At 44.3% G+C, this 23,309-nt stretch overlaps 1 protein-coding gene across 1 annotated transcript in view; it reads left to right on the top strand.

Moving 5' to 3' along the window:
• Window positions 1-23,309, top strand: part of GALNT17 (polypeptide N-acetylgalactosaminyltransferase 17) — a gene marked incomplete at both ends in the record, with an annotated part of 450,019 nt that overhangs the window by 217,977 nt on the left and 208,733 nt on the right. Inside the window, one exon of the mRNA XM_079719632.1 lies at window positions 4,265-4,431. Within this exon, the coding sequence (XP_079575758.1) occupies window positions 4,265-4,431 (167 nt within the window). The remainder of the gene's footprint in view (window positions 1-4,264; window positions 4,432-23,309) is intronic.

Genomic DNA, 23,309 nt, shown 5'->3' with positions numbered 1-23,309 from the left:
TAGCTCCCCTCCTGGCCTGGAGCTTTGATTGGAATTGATCCAGACCTTAAGATAGTTTTCCCGCCAACCATTTTCTTTCAGACAAAAGGTTGTTTATTTCTTTCCTTTCTTTTATAAATTTATTTATTTATGACTGCGTTGGGTCTTCGTTGCGGTGCGTGGGCTTCTCACTGTGGTGGCTTCTTTTGTTGTGGAGCACGGACTCTAGACGCACAGACTTCAGTAGTTGTGGCACATGGGCTCAGTAGTTGTGGCTTGCGGGCTGTACAGCGCAGGCTCAGTAGTTGTGGTGCACGGGCTTAGTTGTTCCGCGGCATGTGGGGTCTTCCCGGACCAGGGCTCGAATCCGTGTCGCCCGCATTGGCAGGTGGATTCTTAATCACTGTGCCACCAGGGAAGTCCCAAGATTGTTTATTTCTTACCGACTAGTTATTGAAAGGAAATTTCTGGGACCCATCTCTGAGTCTGTGTTTCTAGAGGACGCCCACAAAGCCCTGTGGATTTTTAGTTATTTTGCAGTTTCTGTGACATGCTGGCCCCTCCCCAGGTATCTTTCAAATCTGGAACCTGTTCTTTTCTCCACACGACCTTCCGGGTTTCTCTCGTTCACCTGGATTTTGCAGTTGCAGAGGCAGGAAACATATCTGATTCTGTATGTTCCATGATATAAAGACAAGGCTGGGTGCTGAGCTGAGCTGCCTGCTCCCTTCCCCAGATCTGCCTGCCTGTGGGCCATTGCACACCACCTTGGCACTGAGCACCCTCCACCTGGTCAGCTCTGCAGGAACTCGGAAATGAGGGGGGGATGCTTCTTTCATGTCAGCCCTAGTCTGCAGGGTGTGGATACCCAGATCTGTGTGGTTTGGAAACACCATCTGAGCATCATCAGGCCACAGGGAGGATTGGTCCAGCGTCAACTCCAGGGGCAGGAGCCATACCTGTTCTCTTCCTCTGTGCAGTCTCTAGTATTTCTAAGGCCTGTGTGGCCTCCCTGTTTCCTTTTCATCATCCATCCTTGATCTCCCTTCCCGCACTCATCTGCTGCCTTGGGCCTTGGGTGTCTGATCGGAAGTAATGTATGTTTCAGTCTATGCCTCCTCTTTACAGCAGGTGCTTTATGGCCTCAGTTTTCTATCTCTCCAGCATATTGTGGCCTCTCCTGCAGATCAGGCCATAAGCCAGGCTTAGAGACTTTTTTAAGGTAGAGTCTGCCTCTCTAGAGCAACAAAACCATGTTGATTTTGATAATGACCGTATTCATATTGTCTGCCTATTGGGAAACCCTGAGATGTTGGGCACAGGAAAGGTGAATCGCTGTGAGCTGGGCGAGGTTGGAGCCCGGAGCCCTTGTGGGGAGCAGAGTCCTGGGTGGGTCCTGCAGGGTCTGGGTTGAGTGAAAACTCTGGAAGCCTGGCCCATAGTAATGGGAAATCTACAAAAGGGATCAGAGGAGGCAGGAGGGAGGATGGAGGGGCCGGGCAGGCAGGCTGGTCTTTCCATCGGTTGGTACATTGCATTTTCCCCGGGCTCTCAAAGGCTGGTCTCACCTGATCCTTATGAGGACCTTAGCCAGGCACCTAGAACTAAATACAGTGAGGATTATTTTGACAGTTTTTTTTTTTTTTTTTTTTTTGGCGGTATGCGGGCCTCTCACTGTTGTGGCCTCTCCCGTTGCGGAGCACAGGCTCCGGACGCGCAGGCTCAGCGGCCATGGCTCACAGGCCCAGCTGCTCCGCGGCACGTGGGATCTTACCGGACCGGGGCACGAACCCGTGTCCCCTGCATCGGCAGACGGACTCTCAACCACAGCACCACCAGGGAAGCCCTTGACAGTTTTAGAGATGAAAAAAACATGAGCACTGTGCCCAGGGTGACAGGTTCAATGTGTGGCAGAGAGCTTCTTGCTTCTGAGATTCCCCCATGATTTACTGAATGGCCACCTTGACCGTGAAGGGGCAGGACCGGGGGCCCACGAGTCCCATCTCAGCAGAGGGAATTGCCTGCTCCGGCCAAGAGGCTTAACCCACCACTGAGCCTTAATGGCAGCCTGACCCCATTGCCTGTAGCTGGAGAAGACGGTGCTGGTACGATGCAGTTTGGCCTTTTGTCTTCTTAATTTCAAGGGCCAGAATCTGTTTAAAAACAAAAGGCCCTGAGACTTCCCTGGTGGTCCAGTGGTTAAGACTCCCCGCTTCCGATGCAGGGGGCATGGGTTTGATCCCTGGTCAGGGAACTAAGATCCCAAATGCCAAGTGGTGCAGCCAAAAAAGAAAGAAAGAAAGAAAGAAACCAGGCCCAGGAGTGCATGTCAGAGTAGGTACGTGTGTACGGGCGGGGTGCTTGCGTGTATGGTGAGGAACGGGCCGAGAAGGAGCAGCTGCTAGCCTGCCAGGCTCAGGATGGCTGCCGGCCCTGTCAGGGAGGCTCCGAGGGACCTTCTGGGATGTGCCCTCCTCCCCCGGCTCACCATGCAGTAAATGAGATGATCCCCTCCAACTGCCCGCGAGCCTATCAATAACCATTCTAATCTCCTCAACAGCCCCCAGAAGTGAATTTACAGCATCGAGGTAAAAATGAGGCTGCGTGATCAATGGATCCCTGGACGGTCTCCTCTAGGAGACACAAATGCATATTGTAACAAAACTTTATTTTCTTCTGAAAATTGCCTACATGATTAATATGGCCCAACACAGCCCAAGCTGTTCAGCATAAAAAAACAGCTGTATTTCTTGCTCTCTCTTCAGTGCTGCTTCCCTTTCACTCCATCCCTTCATCTTGTTCCCTTTGTTTTGCTCTGGAACACATTGTGCCGTATACTGTACAGTCTCACACAGAGAGGAGGGGGGTGCGTTGAAATGCACTAGCTCTGTATTCCATTCTGCTCTGTTTCCACTTGGTATTTCTGATGTGGCTCAGACTGTGCATAAAACCAAATTCCCTAGTGCTCCCAGGACAGAGTGCTGGTGCTTCCATCACTGAGTCATGCAGAGCTGGTTCCCTGGGTACCAGTCATCTCTTACATCACTGGACGCCCTCAGGGAGGCCCAAGCCCTACGCCCCCGAGTCCAGCCTGGATGAAAAACATTCTTCTCTTTCACCCTGTCTTCAGGTATGGGGGAGTTGCTGGATATTAGAAGGGAGGACCTCTTAGGCAGGTGATCTCATTTCCAGTCCCCAGGGAGATTCTAGGACCGCTTGCAAGAAGAGTTAGCATGTGTCAGGCAGCACAGTCCTAGCAGGTAGAGGCCCCTCTTCCTTGATGATGATAAATTTCATGTGTGTTTCATGTCTTTTCCCAGAGTGTAAGCTCCATGAGAGCAAAGGTCTCCTGTACAGTGCTGGGTACTTGGTAGGTCCGATAGATGTCTTAGTTTGGGTTCTCCCAGAAGCAGACCCTGAAACAAAGATTTGAGTGCATTAGTTTATATGGGCAGTGAAAAGAGCTCCACTAAGGGGAAGTAGGACTGAGGAGGGAAGGTGTCCCCAAAAGAGGGTGTTATGCAGATTGCTCCTGTGGGTGATGGAGCTTAATCCTACTGGGGGAAACTCTGGGAGCCAGTGTAAAACCCACCCCTCAGAGTCAACCACCTCAAGGGCCGAGGGAGCTGGGGTATTTATACATCATCTCCCAGCTGCCTCTGGATGAGAAATGATGGGGGTGAGGCAGTTGCTCAGAAGGCAGCAAAGCGGGCTCCGAGGAAGGAAATGCAGGAGCCTGGAGTGGGAAGTCGGGCAGGTGTGCGCCGAAGTGAGACCAGGGGGTATGTGTGGGCGTGGCAGCCTGGGAAACAGTCGATGTGTGCCCAAGACTGATGCTTCTCATTCCTGTGGGGTGGTACATTTGGGAGAAGTGGAGCTGGATTTCTTTTTTTTTTTTTTTTTGCAGTACACGGGCCTCTCACTGCTGTGGCCTCTCCCGTTGCGGAGCACAGGCTCCGGACGTGCAGGCTCAGCGGCCATGGGTCACGGGCGCAGCCGCTCCGCGGCACGTGGGATCTTCCCAGACCGGGGCACGAACCTGTGTCCCCTGCATTGGCAGGCGGACTCTCAACCACTGCGCCACCAGGGAAGCCCTGGATTTCTTAACTGTCTCCTCCTTAGGTTTTATTCTCAGATATGAGCCAAGAGAGGCCAAGAGGGAACCAACGATTCTCACCTTGGGAGGACATGTACCAGGACTGGGCTGACGGCCTTACTGTGTGCAGCTGCAGTGCCCGTTCCTTGCCCCTTCCTGACTCTGCTGTCCCCTGCTGTCTTCCCCCAGGTGTAAGGAGCTGAAGTACCCCGAGGGGCTGCCCCAGATATCCATCATATTTATCTTCGTGAACGAGGCCCTGTCGGTGATCCTGCGGTCAGTTCACAGCGCGGTCAACCACACGCCGACCCACCTGCTGAAGGAAATCATCCTGGTGGACGACAACAGTGATGAAGGTATGGGGGCCGCCAACCTGCAGGCAATTTTTGGAGAAGACAGTGCAAGAACACGAGGTCAGCGGGGGGAAGGGTCACTTTCATTCCATCCTGAGCCCAAGTGAATTTGTCTTCTGTCCCTGGGGCATAGCTGGAGAATGGGGGGCTGTTTGGGGGGAAGAAATCCAGGTAAACACTAGGTAATTAGTCCTTGAGTCCTCTAGGGCCCTTAAGGATAAACTACTGGTTATGTGTCTGGACTCGTTTCCCCTCTTCACATTACCGAAAGCAGATGACACTGAAGAGCTGAATTCCTCCACGATCCCTACCCCCCATCCCATCTCCTTGGTCCTTCTCCCAGAGGCAGAAGAAAAAGGGAAATTCTGTCTTGTGATGGGATCTGTTGTTCGTACATCAGAATTCCCCTCTGGGCCACTGTGGCCAAAGTGACTGTCGGTAGAAATGCACAGGGTTTGCAGGTCTTTTTTTTTTTTTTTGCAGTACGCGGGCCTCTCACTGTTGTGGCCTCTCCCGTTGCGGAGCACAGACTCCGGACGTGCAGGCTCAGCGGCCACGGCTCACGGGCCCAGCTGCTCCGTGGTACGCGGGATCCTCCCAGACCGGGGCACGAACCCGTATCCCCTGCATCGGCAGGCGGACTCTCAACCACTGCGCCACCAGGGAAGCCTGGTTTGCATGTCTTTAGGAGTTCAGTTCTACTAGGAATGATGGCTCAGTTAAAAAATATAACAAATACTTTTTATATTTGTTATATGACAATATCAAAACTCCTTTGAAGTCCTTGGAGACGGAGGCCTAGTATGAAAGTGGTGGTAGGGGGGTTGCTTTGGCTAATTGTACCTTTGTGTTGGATCCCAGCCTAAAAAATTCACTGCAGGGAGAAACCCACACAAGCCGATGACATCAAAGAAAGACAGCCAGTGTGCATGCTTAAGGCCAAGGAGGCTTATCTTCAGAGCACCTGAAAGATTAGGAGCAGGCTGAACCCCTTGCTCTCGGTGTGATCAGCAGAAAATTACCCCGTGCTCCCCGGTCAGGAGAGGGTGAGGAAGAGGCAGGACAGTGTCATGGGTCCTGTTGGAAACCTGAGTATCTTCAGGAGCTCCAATGAGCTCACGTTTCATCGGCCCAGGAGTTGAAGTCCCCCTGACCCTTCTGAACCAGCTGATTGTTACCAGTGAAGTGTTTGAGTGGGTCTGGACCCAGCATTACACCCATCAGGGCATCACCATCTCCCGGGCCTCCAAATGTTGAGGACTAATGGTTCATTTGCTGGATTTTTCACATCCTTATTTTAACACTTACGTTGAGAGTCTTCTTGGGAGAAGGAGGTTCTTTCAGTTCCCTGAAGCCTCTAAGTCAGCCTGCAAAGTCATGGCTAACAGTGGCCTTCTCTGCAGCCTCTCTGTGTGCCCCTGCAGACCTCTGGCTTCAGAAGTACTTCCAAACCCTCTGCAGGGAATCCTGACTGCTATTTCCCCCCTCTGTTTGCTGGCTAAATCCCTCTCGTCCCCCGGGTGTCCCCTATGTGTCACTTCCTGGGAGATTCCTTTGCTGACATCCTAAGACCCTTGCTCTGTGCTGCCTCAGCTCCCTGTATCCTCCTGTAGCACATAGCACATGAGATCGCTGTGCCTTTCATAGCTGGACTCCCAGTACTGGGCAGGACTTGGTTTCACAGGGCCTGGCTGGTAGCCAGGGTGAGTCTCACCCTATTACCGAATACAAGTTCGTGTGCCCGACTCACAGTGAGGCCAAACAAACCGAAACGTCAGGGTTTGGAGCAGAGAAAGGTTTATTGCAGGGCCATTCAAGGAGACAGGTGGCTCATGCCAAAAAACCACCCAAACTCCTTGAAGGATTTCAGCAAAGCACTTTTAAAGGCCATGATTAGTTGTTGCAAACTTCTTGGTGTCAGAATCCTTTGTTCTTGTAGTTGTCCATGTAGGCCAGGTCAGGATGTTCCTCTAAACCTCCAAGACAAATGTTATTCTGTTCTGCAACTCTTTATCACTACATGAATGGAAAAATGTTATACCCTTAAAGGTCAGAGCCTTGAAAATAGACTATCCTGTATATCAGGCTAAAGGCAACATTCTTTTACAAGAGGTGAAGAGCCAGCATGACTAAACACAGGCAACAGAGCACAAAGGTTAAAGTAAAAGGAACAGATCTAATATGGAGTCAGATTTGTTCTTCCCTGTTACAACCCAGCCAGGGAGTAAATGATGAACCTGAATAGGGCTGGGAAAGGGCTAGCAGGGGCAGGCAACAAAGTGACCAGAGGTGGTGCAGAGAAGAGCTAGCAGACCCAGAGAAGAAAGCAAACAGTAAGTGCTGGACTGAATTGGGGTGAGGACTCACTACCAGTGGGGCTCCTTTCCCCGAGGAAATCTCAGCAGACCCAGCCCAAGAGGAAGAAATGGAAGAACAGGTCAGTCTCAACCAGAACACAAACTCTGTGACAATGGGGGTCTCCAGTAGATGTCTTAGTGTGGGTTCCCCCAGAACAGCTCCTGAAACTAAGATTTGAGTGCATTAGTTTATTTGGGAGGTAAAGTGCATCATTAGAGGAGTGGGGAAATAGGATAAAGAAGGGAAGGCAAAGCCAGCGTAAAACCCACCCCTCAAGAGTTGACCTGCTCAAGGGTGAGGGAGCTGGGGTATTTATATACACCTTTAGCATCAGATGCTTTCACATCAGAACCTCCTGGAACCCTGACCTGGAGGAAGTTCTGCATCAAGAGGTCTGGGGTGGGTCTGAGAATTTGCATTTCTCACTAGTTCTCCAGTGATGCTGCTGGTGTAGGGACCACACTTTGAGACCCACTGGGTTAAGTACCATTTCAGTGGTTCACACTTCAGGCCTAAATGAAGATGTTTAATGGGTGAGAAAAAGTAGGGAAGAGGTATTTGTTTCAGTCTGATCATAAGGTTAATTCCCATTCATCCTCCCCTGTCCCCCGAGATACCTGGGGAACCCAGAGTGGACTACATTAATATCGTTTCCCTGTTTTCTTTCCCCAACTCTAGCCTCTATATTTTCTCCAGGCTAGAAGTGCCTTCTCTTTAATTGGAAGAGGAAGTTAACAGTTTTTTTCTTTGTGACTAGTATTAACAAATTTTGTATATGTTCTATACACACTTGAAAAGATACCCCTACTCTATAATCATGAAATTGAATTCCTGCCCGACATCAGCTTTGTGTGTTTAGCTAGACTATGAGTTTATTTTTTTAAGTCTTTTTGATAATGGTGTTTTAACATCTCCTCCTACAATGACTGCTCCTTCCTGTGTTCCTAATAATGTTTGATTTCTGTATCTTGTTGTCAGTTTCTTTGGCAACTGTAGATTTGTATCTAAATGGCTTCACTATTAGCAGTGGTTGTTACCATTATGTAATGCTCCCTTTATCTTAAAAGCATACTTTTTTCCCCCTGCCTTGAATTTAGTTTGTCTAACATTAATATTGTTATCCCTGCTTACCTTCTGTTTGAATTTGATTAAAACAGTTTTTTTCCAGCCTTAACCAATTTTTTTTTCTGATCTTAAAAGTAATCACACTCTTTGTAGGGACATTTGAATTTATCAAAAAGCACATATCATTGGACAAAAACAAATACTGAAGAGACTAACCAGAAGCAACTGCTCATTTGCCTGTGTTCTCACCCTCTTTTTTTCAATGCATGTTTTACGTTAAGATCCTATAGTAAAAACAAGTTAATGTTATTTTTTTTTCTCCTCTGAACTGTGAAGCATAATACCTCCCTTTTTATTAAGAAAAAGTTCTGCAACCATCATTTTAATGAGGGTAGAATGGTCCATTCTCAGGCTAGTCAAGAATGGCTCAGGTGGAAACTGCAGCCCTCCACTTCCATGTTATCACATACATTCAAGGAAGAAGAGGCTTTTCAGAGGGCAGACAGCAGAAGCAAGAAGAACTACAATCCTGCAGCCTGTGGAATGATAACCACATTCACAGAAAGATAGACAAAATGAAAAGGCAGAAGAGTATGTACCCAGATGAAGGAACAAGATAAAACCCCAGAAAAACAACTAAATGAGGTGGAGATAGGCAACCTTCCAGAAAAAGAATTCGGAATAATAATAGTGAAGATGATCCAGGACCTTGGAAAATGATTGGAGGTAAAGATCAAGAAGATGCAAGAAATGTTTAACAAAGACCTAGAAGAATTAAAGAACAAACAAACAGAGATGAACAATACAATAACTTAAATGAAAAATACACTAGAAGGAATCAGTTAGCAGAATAACTGAGGCAGAAGAATGGATAAGTGACCTGGAAGACAGAATGGTGGAAATCACTGCCACGGAACAGAATAAAGAAAAAAGAATGAAAAGAAATGAAGACAGCCTAAGAAACCTCTGGGACAACATTAAGCACACCAACATTTGCATTATAGGGGTCCCAGAAGAAGAGAGAGGGAAAGGACCCGAGAAAATATTTGAAGAGATTATAGTCAAAAACTTCCCTAACATGGGAAAAGAAATAGCCATCCAAGTCCAGGAAGCGCAGAGAGTCCCAGGCAGGATAAACCCAAGGAGAAACACGCCGAGACACATAGTAATCAAATTGACAACAATTAAAGACAAAGAAAAATTAAAAGCAGCAATGGAAAAATGACAAATAACATGCAAGGGAACTCCCATAAGGTTAGCAGCTGATTTCTCAGCAGAAACTCTACAAGCCATAAGGGAGTGGCACGATATATTTAAAGTGATGAAAGGGAAGAACCTATAACCAAGATTACTCTACCTGATAAGGATCTTATTCAGATTCAACAGAGAAATCAAAAGCTTTACAGACAAGCAAAAACTAAGAGAATTCAGCACCACCAAACGAGCTCTACAACAGATGCTAAAGGAACTTCTCTAAATGGGAAACACAAGAGAAGAAAAGGACCAACAAAAACACCCAAAATAATTAAGAAAGTGATAATAGGAACATACATATTGATAACTACCTTCAATGTGAATGGATTAAATGCTCCAACCAAAAGACACGGGCTCGCTGAATGGACACAAGAACAAGACCCATATATATGCTGTCTACAAGAGACCCACTTCAGACCTAGGGACACATACAGACTGAAAGTGAGGGGATGGAAAAAGATATTCCATGCAAGTGGAAATCAAAAGAAAGCTGGAGTAACAATACTCATATCAGATAAAATTGACTTTAAAATAAAGAATTTACAAGACACAAGGAAGGACACTACATAATGATCAAGGGATCAATCCAAGAAGATATAACAATTATAAATATATATGCACCAACATAGGGGCACCTCAATACATAAGGCAAATGCTAACAGTTAAAAAAGAGGAAATTGAAAGTATCACAATAATAGTGGGGGACTTTAACACCTCACACCAATGGACAGATCATCCAGACAGAAAATTAATAAGGAAACACAAGCTTTAAATGACACAATAGACCAGATAGATTTAATTGATATTTATAGGACATTCCATCCAAACAGAGCAGATTACACTTTTTCTCGAGTGCACATGGAACATGCTCCAGGATAGATTACATCTTGGGTCACAAATCAAGCCTCGGTAAATTTAAGAAAATAGAAATCACATCAAGCATCTTTTCCGACCACAGCACTGAGATTAGAAATCAATTACAGGAAAGAAAACCATAAAAAACACAAACATGTGGAGGCTAAACAATACATTCCTAAATAACCAAGAGATCACTGGGGAAATCAAAGAGGAAATCAAAAAATACCTAGAGACAAATGAAAATGAAAACACGATGATCCAAACCCTATGGGATGCAGCAAAAGTAGTTCTAAGAGGGAAGTTTATAGCAATACAAGCCTACCTCAAGAAACAAGAAAAATCTCAAATAAAACAATCTAACCTTACACCTAAAGGAGCTAGAGAAAGAAGAACAAACAAAACCCACAGTTCGTAGAAGGAAAGAAAGAAAGATCAGAGCAGAAATAAATGAAATAGAAACAAAGAAAAAAATAACAAAGGTCAATAAGACTAAAAGCTGGTTCTTTGAGAAGATAAACAAAATTGATAAACCATTAGCCAGACTCATCAAAAAGAGGGAGAGGACACAAATCACTAAAATTAGAAAGGAAAAAGGAGAAGTTACAACGGACACCACAGAAATACAAAGCATCATAAGAGACTACTACAAGCAACTGTATGCCAATAAAATGGACAACCTGGAAGAAATGGACAAATTCTTAGAAAGGTATAACCTTCCAAGACTGAACCAGGAAGAAATAGAAAATATGAACCAACCAATCACAAGTAATGAAATTGAAACTGATTAGAAATCTTCCAACAAACAATAGTCCAGGACCAGATGGCTTCACAGGTGAATTCTATCAAACATTTAGAGAAGAGCTAACACCCATCCTTCTCAAACTCTTCCAAAAAACTGCAGAGGAAGGAACACCTCCAAACTCATTCTACAAGGCCACCATCACCCTGATACCAAAACCAGACAAAGATACTACAAAAAAAGAAAATTACAGACCAATATCACTGATGAATATAGATGCAAAAATCCTCAACAAACTACTAGCAAACAGAATCCAAGAATACATTAAAAGGATCATACACCATGATCAAGTGGGATTTATCCCAGGGATGCAAGGATTCTTCAATGTATGCAAATCAATCAATGTGATACACCATATTAACAAATTGAAGGAGAAAAACCATATGATCGTCTCAGTAGATGCAGAAAAAGCTTTTGACGAAACTCAACATCCATTTATAATAAAAACTTTCTAGAAAGTGGGCACAGAGGGAACCTACCTCAACATAATAAAGGCCATATACAACAAACCCACAGCAAACATCATAGTCAATGGTGAAAAACTGAAAGCATTTCCTCTAAGATCAGGAACAAGACAAGGATGTACACTCTCGCCACTATTATTCAACATAGTTTTGGAAGTTTTAGCCATGGCAATCAGAGAAGAAAAAGAAATAAAAGGAATCCAAATTGGAAAAGAAGAAATAAAACTGTAACTGTTTGTAGATGACATGATACTATACGTAGAAAATCCTACAGGTGCCACCAGAAATCTACTAGAGCTAATCAATAAAGTTGCAGGATACAAAATTAATGCACAGAAATGTCTTGCATTCCTATACACTAACAACAAAAGATCAGAAAGAGAAATTAAGGAAACAGTCCCATTCACCATTGCAACAAAAAAAATAAAATACCTAGGAATAAACCTACATAAGGAGGTAAAAGACCTGTATGCAGAAAACTATAAGACACTGATGAAAGAAGTTAAAGAAGACACAAACAGATGGAGAGATATACCATGTTCTTGCATTGGAAGAATCAATATTGTGAAATGACTGTACTACCCAAAGCAATCTACAGATTCAATGCAATCCCTATCAAATTACCAATGGCATTTTTTACAGAACTAGACAAAAAGTCTTAAAATTTGTATCAAGACACAAAAGACCCCAAATAGCCAAAGCAATTTTGAGGGAAAAAAACGAAGCTGGAGAAATCAGACTCCCTGACTTCAGACTATACTACAAAGCTACAGTAATCAAGACAATATGGTACTGGCACAAAAACAGAAATATATATCAATGGAACAGGATAGAAAGCCCAGAGATAAACCCACACACCTATGGTCAACTAATCTGACAGAGGAGGCAAGGATATACAGTGGAGAAAAGACAGTCTCTTCAGTAAGTGATGCTGGGAAAACTGGACAGCTACATGTGAAAGAATAAAATTAGAACACTCCCTAACACCATACACAAAAATAAACTCAAACTGGATTAACAACCTAAATGTAAGACCGGACACTATAAAGCTCTTAGCGGAAAGCATAGGAAGAACACTCTTTGACATAAATGACAGCAAGATCTTTTTTGACCCACCTCCTAGAGTAATGGAAATAAAAACAAAAATAAACAAATGAGACCCAATGAAACTTAAAAGCTTTTTCACAGCAAAGGAAATTATAAACCAGATGAAAATACAACCCTCAGAATGGGAGAAAATATTTGAAAATGAACAACAGACAAAGGGTTAATCTCCAAAATATATAAACAGCTCATGCAGCTCAATATTAAAAAAACAAACAACCCAATCCAAAAATGGGCAGAAGACCTAAATAGACATTTCTCGAAAGAAGACACACAGATGGCCAAGAAGCACATGAAAAGCTGCTCAGCATCACTAAGTATTAGAGAAATGCAAATCAAAAGTACAATGAGGCATCACCTCACATCAGTTAGAATGAGGCATCACCTCACATCAGTTAGAATGGGCATCATCAGAAAATCTACAAATAACAAATGCTGGGGAGGGTGTGGAGAAAAGGGAACCTTCTTGCACTGTTGGTGGGAATGTAAATTGATACAGCCACTATGGAGAACAGTATGGAGGTTCCTTAAAAAACTAAAAATAGAATTACCATATGACCCAGCAATCCCACTACTGGGCATATACCTAGAGAAAACCATAATTCAAAAAGACATATGCACCCCAATGTTCACTGCAGCACTGTTTACAATAGCCAGGTCATGGAAGCAACCTAAATGCCCATCAACAGATGAATGGATAAAGAAGATGTGGTACATATATACAATGGAATATTACTCAGCCATAAAAAGGAATGAAATTGGGTCATTTGTAGAGATGTGGATGGATCTAGAGACTATCATACAGAGTGAAGTAAGTCAGAAAGAGGAAAACAAATATCATATGTTAACATATATATGTGGAACCTAGAAAAATGGTACGAGTGAACCGGTTTGCAGGGCAGAAATGGAGACACAGATGTAGAGAACAAACGTATGGACACCAAGGGGGGAAAGCGTGGTCGGGGGGTGGTGGTGGGATGAATTGGGAGATTGGGATTGACATGTATACACTAATATGTACAAAATAGATAACTAATAAGAACCTGCTGTATAAAAAAATAAATTAAAAAAAAAAGAAAAAAGAGGTTTTTAAAGAACTTACCAAAAAAAAAAAAAAAAAGACTGGCTTGGGGAAAGTGTGAATAAAGCCAGGTAACTCTGGATCTGGGTACACAGGCAAGTCAGGGATTTTCCCTTTTAGTTTTTGTTTTTTCAAGTCATTTGTTTCATTCAGCTTGAATATTGACATTAGCCTAAATTAATCCGAAGTAAGAGGCAATTCTTCGTACCTTTGTGCATTATTACACTGAAATCAGTCAGGCAAGATCACTGCTCACGACATCCAGCGGGCACTTTCCTTCTCCAATCCAGCCACATCTGACATTGCTGGCAGCTTCCTTCTTGGCATCTTTCTCCTCTGGAGGCCCTGGCACCACTGTCTTCTTATTGTCCTTCAGTCGTCCTTTTCCTCGGCTTTGTGCTTCGGTTGGGTCACTCATGGTTCTCACCATCAGGATACACTGGGCAACCTCCTCCACTGTGCACATTCTGGGGACCTCCAAAGCCATCCCCCAAGCTCCACACTTGTGTGTCCTCTGTCTCCTAGGTGGCTACCCAGCGTCCCTCAGAGACCATAAGCTCAGTCAGTCCAGTGACTAACTTACCGTTCTCCTTTCATATCCTCTTCAAATAGTGATGATTTTATGTCTTGCTTTCCAATCTGGATACCTTTTTTTTTGTTTTTTGCTTAGTTTTCCTGACTCCTTTACTTTATTAAAATTTTTTTTCTTTTTTTAAATAGAAGTATAGTCGATTTACAAGATTGTGTTAATTTCTTCTCTACAACAAAGTGATTCAGTTGTATGTATGTATACATTTTAAAAATATTCTTTTCCATTATGCTTTATCATAGGATACTGAATGTAGTTCTCTGTGCTATACAGTAGGACCTTGTTGTTTATCCTTTCTCTGTATAACAGCTTCCATCTGCTAACCCCAACCTCCCACTCCATCCTTCTCCTAGCCCCTCCCCCTTGGCAACCAAAAGTCTGTTCTCTATGTCCGTGAATCTGTTTCTGTTTCATAAATAGGTTCATTTGTCTGACTCCTTTATTTAAAAAAAAAAAAGTACTTACTAATAAATACTCGTTATCCTACCATGTCAAGAACAAGAAATTGACCTTTGCTTTCCTAAGAGTTACAAAAGCCTCTTCTGGGGGAGACAGCTAGGTCATCAATGACCCCAGGGAAATACAGGGCTTACCCCAGTGGGGGCACCTGGCAGGGCTATCGTGTGAACCAGGTACTGGGTATAAGGCAAAAATCTGGACAGATGGAATGACGTGTCCTCTATTTTCTGGTTCTGACCTCATCAAGGCGTACTGCCTACATTCAGGAGGAGGTCAGAGCATAAGGATGAAATGAATGACCTCAGCTGGTCCAAGCAGCAGGCATGGAAAACCAGCACAAACCTACTCAGCCTCTGGTCAGAACATCTAATTACAGGGAAGAATGGGGACCAGACTCATTCGGATGATCTACCCTCAGCTTTAAGTGTGGTCATGTTGCAGGAGAGATAGTAATGATAACCCTCAATGCGTCTGCCTCAAGCCACACTGCTCCCATGTGGATGGTTGGCCATGGTGGATCTATCTCCCTTCCCCATCCTCCTGGAGACCTCCTTTGCCCCCCACCTATGTTGGACCCCATGCCTCTCTCTTTCTTGGTTTACATACTGATTTTGGTGAAACTCAACATCTAGAAGTTTCTTGAGAAATATTACAAGGAAGATAAAATCTTTTGAGATTATCCATGTCTGAAGAAAGCTTTTTCCTAATCTTCTGTGTGAATGATGGCCTGATTGAGTTAGATATCACCTTTTTTCAGAATATTGATGGGTTTGCTCCATTATCTTCTGTCTTTCAGTGTTTTTTAGAAGAAACAAAAGAGTCCTAATTCCTGATCTTTTGCATGTTTCTTTCCTTTCTGGAAGCTTGAATCTTCATTTTGTTTGCAGAGTTTGGAAATTCACAATGATGAGCCTTGGTGTGAGTCATCTAGTGGCTTCAATCTGGAATCTAATGTCAGTTTTCAGAAAATTTCTTGGAATATTTAATTGATAATGCCTCCCCATTTTTCTCAGTTATCTCTTTCAGCATCTCCCACTGTATTCCATTATTAAACCTCCTAAACTGAACCCCCAATTTTCTTATCTTTTCTCTGTTTGCTTACCTTTCCTTATCTTTTTGCTCTGATATATTTGCTTTCTTCAATTTTATCTCCCTTCCATTCTATTCAGTTTTTTATATCTGCTATCATGATTCTGCTTCCAGGTCCTCATTTTTATTCTCTGAAAGTTCCTTTTTATAGCATATTGTTTTTATTTAATGGAAGCAATATGTTTTCTGATCCCTTGGAGGATATTAATAATGTTTTGTTTTTCAGTTTTTTCCCTGCGTATTCTGTTTCCAGAAGGTGCTTTTTTTCTTTGTTATTTAGTTTCTATCTCCCACCTTGGAGGCTTTTTCTCCCTTCCCGCGAGCCTGTTGTCTGCTCATGATTACTTCTTAAGAGGTGATTAGGCAGCCAGGGGCTGGGGGAGGGAAAATGGGGAGTTAGTGTTTAATGGATACAGAGTTTCCGTTTGGGAAGATGAAAAAGTTCTGGAGATGGATGGTGGTAATGTGCTTGCACAACAATGTGATTGTACTTAATATCACTGAACTGTAAAGTAAAATGGAATATTTCACATTGTTTGTTATATATATGTACACACACACACACACACACACACACACTGAGTGCTTAGACTTCCAGGGTTTGACAGCAGAAGGGTCGGACACATCTGTCCATCTGTGAATCAGCTTTCCAGCCTCCCCAGCTTCATGGTTGATGTCTCGTCTTGTATCTTCTCTGCCCTTGGAAGGTTATGGGTTTATTTTATTTTTTTTAATCCCTTTATTGTAGTTTTCAGTGACTTTTGTCCAATTCACGAGTTAAATTTATTATCTTATCCTAGAAGTTCCATACTCATTTTTAAGAACTTTTAATAGGAATTGATAACTTGTTCTCCAGATGTGTGTACTGTCCCATGAAAAGTATACGAAACTATCTCTTTCTCTGTATCTTCACCAACACCAAGTCTTATTAATCTTTGTCATCTTTGCTGTTCTGACGAGTAAAAAATGGCATATCATTTTTAGGTCTGCATTTTTTGAATATTAGTGATATTGAACATTTTTTCATACATTTGACCATATTTCTTTTTTAGGGATTTGCCCATTAATAATGACACTCATTTTTTTTTCTATTGGAATATTTATCTTATTAATTTATAAGAACTTTGTATATATTTAAAAACTTTTTACATTCATTTCATAGATATTTCTCTCAATTTGAGCTTTCACTTTAATTTGTTTACAGTATTTTTAGACAAGCATAAATTTTACATTTTTATATAGTCAAATCCATCAGTCTTTTCCTTTAGTAACATCCTAAGAAAGTTATTCATGATCCCTAGAAGGTACAAATATTCATGCATATTTTCTTAAAGGTAAATATTTCTTTTCAAAATAAATTCCAACAGATTACATATTTTTGTATCAGGTGTGAGAAAGTTTTTACCTAGAGACCCTTGTCTCAAAGTATGGTTATCTCAATGTATTTAATAATTCATCCTCACCACTTATTTGAAATATCCTGTTTTCATATGCTAAAATATTTTACATTTGGAAACATTGAGGCTGAATCACATGAGGACTGATTGGTTATGAAGGAGGGTAAAGAGGAGGGAGGGGTCAAAGAGGACTCCCAGGGTCCTGGCTCCGGTGACAGGACAGGTTGGTGCCATCCACTAAGATAAGGAGTACGGTAGGATAGGTTTTGGAGAGGGATTGAGTTCACCTTTTGGATATGTCAAGTCCAGATTCCCGTGGAATTTTACTGTGCCTTCCAAACTGAGGGGTAACTTTAGCCATCAAGTTGAAATAATATTAGAAGCTTCTTCGTTTCCACTGTTACAGTCTTTAATACATAAGGTTATATATATAATACATGTCTTGTCAATAGTTTTTAACTACTTTTGAAAAACTTTCTTCCTCTTTTCCTTAAGCAATAGTATGTGGAAGTCTTGACCAAGTCACCTACCTTTTCTGAGCTTGAGTAAATTGGGGATGATAGTGGCTTTTATGCAGGGTTTAAATTACAAGCTTTCGAGGTAATACTTGTAAAGCATGTAGCACAGGTCCTGGCAGTATAATAAAGGGCATAACTGTTGAGTGCACTTGTGGTGTTATTTGATTTGCCAGCTCCAGCTTATTCCTCAACATTCTACTTCTGTGTCACTCCCACTGTGAAGCCCTCCTGGATTTCCCAGGTATGGCTGGGTTGGGGGTCTCTGCTCCCAGGCATCAGTGTGTACTTTGGCACAACACTTGGCTCACTGAATTGCCTCTGTGCACTTGCCCATCTCTAAACCATAAGACCCTTGAGAGCAAGAACCATAGTTCCTTCTGTGCTACGTTCCCAGTGCCTTGCACACCAAGTTATAGGGATCGCTGAATATGTTCCTTTAAACTGCATGTGTGCAAAGTGTTTTTTTCTACTTCCACTGGCATCATCTTGGGAGTTTTTGTATTTGGCATTGTTGTACATATCTTGGCTTCAATGCTGTAGTTGTTTTGATTTAGGTCCCCCAAACCACCTATCTCCAATCGTCATGATTTGCGTCTCTCGGAGCTCTTGGTGGCCGTAGACCTTGTCACTAATATTTCCCCGTGGAGCAAGCACACCTGATCAAGCTCTTCTCTTGGTTGGCGTGTTCGACGGTTGAAAGAAGGATGGCTCAAGTTAGAACTTTTTTCAGTGGAAGGTTCAACCCTCTGGGCTTTCAAAAGGGATTTTGGAGAAGGCATACTGACATTGTTTGCTTTTCTTCTTGGTTTATAATTGGAGAGATAGGAGAGGTCTTGTGTTTCAGGAAGATAACACTTTTCCTGTGTTGTCGAGGCTCTGAGTAAAGTAGCCAAGAGACACCTTGTTATCACACAGCTCCACGCTGGGCCAGGCTTCCTTACTGGAACAGCATCTGCCTCTCCCCCGCTTGTAAAGAGCCTTCCTGATTGGAAATAATACTTGTTTTTGTCCCCAACCAGATCACTGCAATGTGACGGCATTTGCTCTGTGGGTCTGTAATCACAATTAGGTTGCGCATTTACATTCCTCCCTGTGTATTTTAGGCCATGGGGAGGAGAGGAGAAGAAGGAGTGTGTATATTTTTACCCAAGAGATAGTGTGAGAACCCCGGCTAAAGCTTCGTATGCTAACTGGCTTAAAAAAAGTGATGACAACAAAAAACCTTGTTATTTTGAAATAATTCTGGATTCACAAGAAGTTGCACAAATGTACAGGGGGTCTTATGTGCCCTTCACTTAGTTTCCCCCACTGGTAACATCTTGCTAAACTCTAGTGCATTAATCACAACCTATAAATTGACTCTGGTGCAATCCACGAATTGTATGATCAGAACTTATTCTGATTTCACCAGTGTAACGTGTGTGTGTATGTGTGTGTGTTTCTAAACAATTTGATCACAGGTGAGATTCCCCACAGTTCAGATACAGAACTGCCCCATCACCGCAAAGCTCTCCCATGGTATCCCTTTATTACCACCCAACTCCCCATACCTCACCCCTAACACCACTAGTCTGTTCATCATCTCTATAATTTTGGTTTTTCAAGAATATTCTGTAAATTGAACCATAACCTTTGTGATTGGCTTTTTCCTTCTGCACAGTGTTCCATGGTGTGGGTTTACCAAGTTTGTTTAACCCTTCACCTGTTGAAGGACATTTGGGTTGTTTCAGTTTGGGGATTTTACAGGTAACGGTGCTATGAACATTGGTGTACAGATGTTGGTGTGAAAATAAATTTTCATTTCCTTGGGATAAATGCCCAAGAGCCCCATTACTTGAGTTATGGTAGACACATGTTCAAGCAAACTTCTTTGGTCATTTAGTCCATTTTTGTGACACCGTGTCTTTAAAAATCTGATTGATTTTTTATCTTCCAGCCCAGCCTCCAGTGGAGGAAAAGTTTCTGTGTTAGTCTTGGTGACCTTGACTATGATACTAAGGGGAATGGGTTGCATTCCTGCAGAATCAGGAGTAATCCAAAACTGTGTTGAAAGTGTTGCCCTGGGATCAGATTTTGAGCTCCCATTAGGTAAGACCCAACAATATAAGGTCCTGGAGGGGCTGATACACCCCAGGGACAGGCATGCAGCTGAGCCAAGGGAAAGTGAGACCCAGGCACTCAGACATTGCCAGGTTTCTCTGTCCCGGGTCTCCACTGTCTCTGAGCCCCTCTGTTCCCCTGTTGGCTTGGGAAGGCTGGCCACCTCCAGTTTCCCAGGCCATCTGGAGGGAAATATGGCTGCAAAGATGGCCCAAAGTTGACATTGTAATTACAGCTTCAGCCACTGTAGGGAGACAGGACCACCTCTCCAGGGGAATCCCAGGGAAGGGAACTGGTGCTCTAGTTTGGGTCAGATATCCTTCTTTGGACCTGTCAACTGTGGCCAGGAGGGCGGGGTCATGCACAGAACTACCACACACGAGTAACCATGGAGGAAGTCTTCAGAAATGGAGGGGGCAAGGTGGACAGGCAGACCATGGACCCCAAAGGTTGTAACAACATCCACAGGATTCACACTTGGAGTTCCCACGTGTTGGGGAAATAAATGAGGCCTTTGAGAAGGATGTGACACCTGAGTTGGACCATGGGAGACAGTTAGAACTTGGACATGTGGATGGGAGGAAACAGCAGTGGCGGGGGGGAAGTAGACAAACCCGGATCTCAAGACACAGATGCTTGGGGCATAGAGGGAGGCGTGCAATGGGATTTGACATGTAAGAATTGATGGGTGGATTGGAGTTTCAGAGAGAGAGTCCCAGTCAGAGATGGGGAATCTTGCTGGGCCACAGGATTGAGTAGGGACAGCTTGACCACGTCCTGTGACAACGCCGAGCAGCCGCAGAGCAGGAGGGATGAAAAAAAAAAGGCTCCTTGAACAGCCTAGCCCAGGCTGGAGATCAGAGAAGCTGACAGATGAGACAGAGAGAAAGGTGGATCAAGAAAGCCCAGGGGTTGGTGGAAATATCGTCAGGAAGGCCAGACGTGGCCATTTTCACCTTTGTTCCCCAAAGAGTGGTGTTGGAGCTTTAATGTTATTTTCTTCGAAAAGTGAGGTGGATCCTTGAGTTGTCATTGCCAAGAGTACCTTTAGGTCACTTTAGCTGAGAGCTCTGGGCTGCTTGCCCGGCAGAGGCTCTGTGGCCTCAGGCTGTGCTGTAGGGTCTGGGAGGGACTGTGCCCGGCACCTGCACACAGTTTGGAACAAATCTTTTCCTTTCCTCTTACCCTCAGGGCAGGATGGCTGCCTTCTGAATCCTGAGGACCAGGTCCTGCCTGACTGCTAGCTTCCTTGTCTTACACATCAGATGTCTGGTCTCAAGGGGGCCTGCGAGTGAATGACCCCTGTAGGATGTCAAGAAACCCTGGATTGGGCAGCACAAATGCAGAGGGACCCTGACACTCCCTTTCCCCTCCTGGGCACGACTCCATGGTGCTAACTGAGCATGCATCTCCTTGAGTCTTGACCACGCCCGTTGACACTGGGAGATGGTCATTGATATCCATTTTAAAAAAGAAGTTCAAGTTCAGAGAGGGAAGTGCTTTAATCCACGGCAGCGCAGCCAGAATTGGCAGGAGCCGGGGCTCCAACTCAGCCATCCTCGTCCTGGAACCAGGACTCTGGGGCCTCCTCCCTGGGAACTGTCACCTCCCTCTGTGCTTTCCCGCTTCCTTCCGGTTTAAGACTCCCTCCCCCGCAGCCCTCCTGTCCCCTTACCAGATTCATCTCATTGTTTCCCAAGACGTGTCCACTCTCCCTTCAGTATACAGCGACACACGCAATAAAAAATGAGTAATAATTTTAACATCTATCGAGTGCTTCTGTGTGCCTGGCACTGAGCTAAGCGCTTTGCATGCATCCTCTTATTTAATACCCCAAATAGCCCTCTCAGGTAGGGACCAATATCCCTATTAACTGTTTACCCTGACATCATGCAGCAGCTCACGATGAATGCTCCTGACCAGGTGTGTCACTGCCTCTCAGGTGCCCCCAGGCTCAGTGTAGGAGCACAATGATGCACAAATGCACGTGGCCCCAAGGTACCCTCCCTCCCAGAGACCTTTCCGTTTTCATTCTTTTTCCACCTCAGAACATCCCTGCTCTGTGCACCCTGGGAGTACCTAATCAGTAGGACTTTTTCGAGTCTTCAGTCCAAATGAGTGCCCCGTGTGTGACTGTCAGGTGCGGTGATGGTTTGGGATCTGCAGAGCTGCTGTTCAGCCAGCACGTCCCGGCGTGGCCTTCCAGCTCGCATCTGTTCTGACCGGTCATTGCCTGTCTTTGGCTGTTATATATCTTTTTTTTTTTTTTTTTTTTTTTGCGGTATGCGGGCCTCTCACTGTTGTGGCCTCTCCCGTTGTGGAGCACAGGCTCCGGACGCGCAGGCTCAGCGGCCATGGCTCACAGGCCCAGCCGCTCTGCGGCATGTGGGATCTTCCCGGACCGGGGCACGAACCCGCGTCCCCTGCATCGGCAGGCGAACTCTCAACCACTGCGCCACCAGGGAAGCCCTGGCTGTTATATATCTTGATCGTCTCCCCTGGGCTAGAAGAGACATGTTAGGTTCTGCAAACCTCTTGGACCCTAATAAAAGCTGCTATTTATAGAACATTTTCGTGCTACCTAACACCTTCACCTGCACCATTTTTTGGTGAGCGTGCATAAGCATTTTTCTCTTTGCACAGGACCCATACTGCCTTTGACCTTGGAGAATTCAGGGCTCTGAATACAGAGGTCCCCAAAATACTGGAGAAGGGGAAACTGCCCAGATGCTGTACTCTACTTATCCCATTCCTGGCTGCCAACTGCACTTAAAGAAAACTCCAAGAAGTGACCAAGCGCCACGCTGTGACCCTGTTCTCTCCAGGGTTTCCTGTTTCCTGTGTGCCGTTTTGCTCCCCCCTGAGCCCCCTTAATGACGGTGACTTTGGCTATTTAAAGGAAGAGGATTGCCAGCTTCAGAGCGTTCAGAATCAATATCGCAGTAAATAAGAAACATAATGAAAGAAAACCACACTCCAGGCTGCAGACAAATTTTATCGCTTAAATTCACATGTTATTATTAGAATCAGCTGCAAGTACCGGACTTTAAACTGCCTTTTGATGGGGTGAGATAGGGGAACGCTCTTAATTTGGGGGAACAATCTGGAAGCACCCCTAGAGGCATTACGGTGTTTTCCTGTTGGTTTGGGCTCCTTGTATTTATTTTTTTTTAAAGATGAAATTTAAATGGAAGAAGCGGTGGAGAGGAATTTCTTAACAAAGGAGTTAAAAGCAGAGATGGCTTTCCTTTTCAAAGCCCCTCTCCTGAATGCACAACTCGGTGTGATATATTTAGTTCAACACCTTGGTATTTTGCACCTCACATCTTTTTTCTTGCTTCTTTTCATCTTTCGCTTTCTTTTCTCCTTGCTTTGATCTCACTATGGAATCGCCTTTAAAATGCTTTCATACACAGCAAAAACATCCCTTTTTAATCTCCCCCATTCTTCCCAAAATTTCTGGCTCTCGCCTCACCTCTTTTTCACTCCCGTAGTCAGAAAATGCATTATTTAAGTCCACAAAGCTGGGTGACGCCCAGAGAATGAAACATACAGTATAGACGCCTTCTGGGTTATTTCGTCTTGGGTTTTTACACACTTTCCAGGTCCATGCATGGAGCGGTGGGCGTGGCAGCGGAGGGGAGGGGCGTGGCCTTACGTCACTGCTGTCCCTTCAGAGTTTAGTGGGGTTGTTTGGAGGAGTTTGAAGTTCAGCTGGTTCTCCTTGCTACCCCCCTCCCTTGGAG

Source organism: Hyperoodon ampullatus (genome assembly GCF_949752795.1).
Source record: "Hyperoodon ampullatus genome assembly, chromosome: 14".
NCBI classification, from domain to species: Eukaryota; Metazoa; Chordata; class Mammalia; order Artiodactyla; family Ziphiidae; genus Hyperoodon; species Hyperoodon ampullatus.
The sequence above is the reverse complement of the archived record's forward strand: the minus strand, read 5'-3'. Positions and strand labels throughout refer to the sequence as shown.